The sequence below is a fragment of the Oculina patagonica genome, unplaced genomic scaffold, assembly GCF_052425735.1.
Source record: "Oculina patagonica isolate OP01 unplaced genomic scaffold, crgOcupat unplaced1225, whole genome shotgun sequence".
Taxonomy (NCBI): Eukaryota; Metazoa; Cnidaria; class Anthozoa; order Scleractinia; family Oculinidae; genus Oculina; species Oculina patagonica.
Genome location: NW_027557222.1, coordinates 1320 through 6131, shown reverse-complemented (window position 1 = coordinate 6131; position 4812 = coordinate 1320). Strand labels below are relative to the sequence as shown.

The 4812-nt window shown below is 39.4% G+C and overlaps 1 protein-coding gene across 1 annotated transcript; it reads left to right on the top strand.

The window, feature by feature from the left end:
* Positions 1 to 13: 13 nt before the first annotated feature.
* On the top strand, positions 14 to 4265 carry LOC144639720 (mitochondrial glutathione transporter SLC25A40-like). The gene is made up of 3 exons (XM_078499022.1): positions 14 to 394; positions 930 to 1019; positions 2489 to 4265. The coding sequence occupies exons 1-3, from the start codon at positions 319 to 321 to the stop codon at positions 2620 to 2622; spliced, it is 300 nt and encodes a 99-aa protein (XP_078355148.1). The 5' UTR covers positions 14 to 318; the 3' UTR covers positions 2623 to 4265.
* Positions 4266 to 4812: the final 547 nt, after the last annotated feature.

The following is a 4812-nucleotide window of genomic DNA, read 5'->3' as shown; positions in this document are numbered from 1 at the left end:
TGAGAAGCTCATCCAATCAGATTGTCGCATTTACCAATTGGATTATAAAATTGACAGTGGAAATGCACAATCAAAACCCAGAAAACAGTGGAGCACTTTGGCCCTGATATCAGTATTCCGTTTGCATAGTTTTTCTCTTCTGCTCCCTAAAAGTTAATTACTTTACCCCACTCTAAAATGGGCCAGATGCATGAGGAAAAATATTCTGGCGAAGTGATTTGCTCATGCTATCAGCATACATTATTTTATCATTAATTTGATTTCACTGCTTTATTAGCTATGTTATAAAACAAATTTTAAATTTGTTACTTTTAACAGATGGCAGCATTGATTACAACTCCATTTGATGTGGTAAAGACACACAGGCAGATGGAGCTTGGAGAACTTGTCTTAAGTATGTACACAGCTTTGCTAGCGTTACTTTTAAATATGCTCTTGCTCTTGAACACAGAAGCATTGCTCATTATTGGCCATTCCAAAGTTGGGCAGGCAACTGGGGCGAGGTTCAAATTTCAACCAATCGATAAACTGACACCATCACATGGAAGATCAGGGTGAGATTGGTCATTTGACCAGGTTTGATGTTTTTGGGATGAACAGAGACGAAGTTTGGACTTTAAAACATGATTTAAAATCCATACAAACGTCTCTTATTTTGAGACCGCGTCTCCAACAACCATATAAACTCTTAAAACTTATCACCAGTTTTGTGACAGCTGTAAAATCCTGCCATGGACCTACTTTTTGAAAGAAACAAAGGTGAAAATCGCTGTGTTCGGCTATTTTTAAGAGTATCACAGAAGTCATTGAAACAATTTAAGAGTTTATTGCCCCTGCAGGGTTCTGGCCCAGAGGCCGGAACCCGAGAAGGCATCATTTATTAAAGCCATTAAACGTTTGTACGGAATAAATTTTTATAAACTTTGCAGAAGATGCAAGTGCTGTCAAGAAGTTGCCTTTCACATTCTCATTGATGTTTGAACTGTACAGAACAAGTGGATGGAGGAGTCTGTTTGCTGGTAAGTTGACCAGAATGGCTGTTACTACAGCCGCTTAACATCTTGGGGGTGGAGGAGAGGAAAACATAAATATCCTCTCCCACCAGTGTGAAAAAAAGCGTCTCAGCTCACCCAGGCAAGTGTCAGAGGATGGGCAGTTACAAATACAAATCACATCACTTGCCCTTTTAGCCAGTATGATATTCATCAACAAGTTTTTTATAAGCAGTGCTTTTTACTGTGAAGTACATGTATTCACTTACAAGTACCTACACTTACCTGCACTTACCAGCTGCGATCTTATGGAGATTCAGCAATAAAATGTAATTATGTTAAAATAAGTGTCTCTGTTGTGTTTCCTTGGGATTTTAAGAAATTACAATGTATTCATTGAACCATCAATCGTTATTGCTTCCTGCTGGACAGCATTGCTGGTGAAATGTTTGTGCAGTGTTATCAACATGAATTTACTGCAACTACATCCTGCTATTCTCTTGATGGCTTCTGAAAATAAATCTTCCAGGAGTTTTTAAACTATCCAATGAGAAATGCCCAGTAGATCCATGACAAATTTCTTTGTGTTTTTTTTCAAATGTTAGAAGATTAGAACAATGAAATTTTCCAACAAATGATAAATTGACAGTCCGAGATGACTGTAATTTTTAATTATCTTTTGGGCAAGTAAAAACTAATCTGTGTATACTAAGTACATTTTTGTAAGACTGAGTCTTTTGCCTAAATATTAGATACAATCAAAATTATATTTCCAACCCTGATCAACCCTGACTTTGGGTGCGATATTGCAATGTGTTGCAATATCGCTTTGATACTGTGCACCATGTACCATGTGCCATGTACAGTGTGCATGAAGCATATGAGAGAGAAAGTAAGAATGTTTCAGTGAATCAAGTGAAAAGCCTGCAGCCTAAGTTGCAGGGTCATCATCCAATTTTTGTAAAGCTTAAATGATAAAGTAAAGCTTTTTGCTAGTTTGGTGCAGAACATTTAACCCTTTCATAAAAAAATCAAGGCACTAGCTAGGGTGGTAGAGTGGAGGCCTGGCACTTACTGGAGTTGTACCAGTAGTCCGTATTTTCATCGGTAGAACCACCTGTTTTTAGCCAGCAGAGCCTGGGGCACGAAGAACAACTAGCTCTGGGGACGCATGATTTGATTGGTAAGATTTTTAACAAGAAAGAATTTAAATCTAGCCAATCAAAATGTGTTCCCCAAGCCACTTGTTCCTCATGCCCCAGCTGGCTTTGCCAGATAAGAGGGACCGGAGGTTTGGGGAACAAGAATAAGTAGTCCCAAGTTCAACTTCTTGATGGTGCTATGTAAATAGCCAACTGTTCAGCCTCCTCCTGTCAGATTCTTGATAGGTTCCTGTCCTACAAGAAAAACATATACAGTGTCCTTAATAAGCACAGCAGTGCAAAAGCTACTCACATTTAAAGATGACTGATTTTTTGCCCACTTTATTTTGTTAGGTTTGACAGCAAGAGTTCTGAAAGTTGCCCCAGCATGTGCAGTCATGATCAGCACTTACGAATGCTCCAAGTCCTTTTTCCGCGGTTACAACAGGGAGAGAGTCTCATCAGTGACAGTGTCTGAGATAGTTTAATAAAGCAATGTTCAATTCAAGCAAAACATGAAAATAATGTGACATGGCTCACAAAATGTGCACACAGGCAGTGGTAGAGACAACACTGAACACCAGTTGGTACTTACTAGTACATGATCACATGAGATATTTTTGTACCAGCAACGTAATTCAGAAGATTCGTGGAGGAGATTGACGGGTACACTTATAGCAGAAAATTTCAATCAAGACCATGGTTACCCAACTGGAGTCAGCCCTCCTTGAGAGAATAATGACCAATAATGAACAAATGTACAGAACACAAAAGGCACTTGTCTAAAGCCCTTGCCAAACGGTAACATAAGTGGACTCAAGTAATTGCAAGTTGAACTTGCATACAGACATGTGTTTGCTGGTCAAACAGACTTAACTCCCATGTGCACGAGTTTACTCGCATGTGCATGCAAAGTGTCAAAAAAGCCATTACAATGCTACTGCAGTATGTGCTGCAATTCAATACTTGAAGTAAACAGTTCGACTTGGGTTGACTTACGTTAGGTGGAACAATAATCCTTTGGTGGGCTCTATTTCCCCAGGAGTAACCTGTAATTCTTATATGCTCTTCATTGAGGCAGAAAAGAAAACCTACAGACTAAACCATATCCTGTCTAGGACAGTTTCAGACCCTGATTATGACAGAGGAGCTTGAAATGATATACCCTGTTTAGGGCCTGAGGGGTCAAAAACCATACCCTATCTAGCAGCATGTCCCTCTATAGACCATATGGGGGAGTGCCCCAGGGGGGTACTCCGGCTTGTAAATGACGGGGATGATCAAATGGAGGCAAAACTCAGGACCCCAAAAAATCCCTACCGGTAAGTCCTCCGACATTACCCCCAAAAAATGTGCACGAGTTTACTCGCATGTGCATGCAAAGTGTTAAAAAAGCCATTACAATGCTACTGCAGTATGTGCTGCAATTCAATACTTGAAGTAAACAGTTCGACTTGGGTTGACTTACGTTAGGTGGAACAATTGTAAAAAACTTGCAATGACTTGTGTGTAGATTTGATCTCCACAAAAGTAAACACAGATCAGTGCAAGTTTTACATGGCAATATTAGGTATTGCTTTATAGGTGGAATTTTTCCTCAACAGCATGCATTCTCATTGGCTACTTTGAGGTCACATGACATCTAACAAAACTGTTTACCACCAAGACTGTCTGTGAACAGCATACCTACCAACCCCCAGGGTACAAAAATCTGGAGATGTCTAGAAATCTTTGCATTGTAAGGATATCATTTAAGACAATGTATGAATACTCTCCAAAAATCAGACCAGGAGATGAAAAACTTGGAGACTCTCAGGAAAATCTGGAGAGTTGGCAGGTATGATGAACAGGCAACATTGCAAAATTTATGACGTCAGAGAGTAACAGTGCTCTGTTCACGCATGTTGACCGACACACTGCCATTTTTCTTTGTCTTTGTTGTGCTATATACTTTTTTCCCTTGGGAAACCAGTTTATATTGTTTCCCTCGACTCTGTCTCGGGAAACATTGAGATCCTCTGAAAACAAAATTAACTGTTTTCCTCGGGACCAGTCTAGAGTTATAATAAATAGTCTACCGGTAATATAATTATAGTCTACACTTGAATAAAAGTATACATTTAAAGTCTTACTTTAATTATTTCAGTAATAATTTTGATCTTCTATTTTAAAAATACTCCCAAAGTGCACATAAATTCTGTAACTGGAATTCGGTCACTTTTTCCAAAAGCTCCCTGGTGACGAAGTTGATATATACTGTCAGTCAGTGGGTTACTACAGTGGTAATGGTCAGTACTCTTTAGCAGTTTACTGACCGTTAACAGAAAAAATATAGCACTTGAGCCCACAATCCAATGCAAATCATTACTTGGTCAGCAGTAAACTTAAAAAAACATTAGACCTCGATGAGTTCTATATCTGACCCGCTATGTGGTCATGTGATACTGGTCAGCAGATACCTTGTTTTGACAGCTGTCAATTGACCATTACATGGATATCAAATATCAAAGCTGTATGCTCTGATTAACCTTACCAACCTATTTCTGGAGTATGGCCGTCATGTTGGGGCGACGTCATCGCTAGGCACACGCGCCCGCAAACCATGCCACTAGTCATGATGACCATGAAAAACCAAAAGTATGGTTGTTAATTTTCTATGGGTATGGGGCTCTGCTCTG

Bases quoted from the DNA above. Each gene is read 5' to 3' on its own strand.
- LOC144639720 (XM_078499022.1), top strand. From the start codon at position 319: ATGGCAGCATTGATTACAACTCCATTTGATGTGGTAAAGACACACAGG. The intron at 395-929 runs GTATGTACACAG...TAAACTTTGCAG, and splicing joins GCTTGGAGAACTTGTCTTAA to AAGATGCAAGTGCTGTCAAG. The intron at 1,020-2,488 runs GTAAGTTGACCA...TTATTTTGTTAG, and splicing joins ATGGAGGAGTCTGTTTGCTG to GTTTGACAGCAAGAGTTCTG.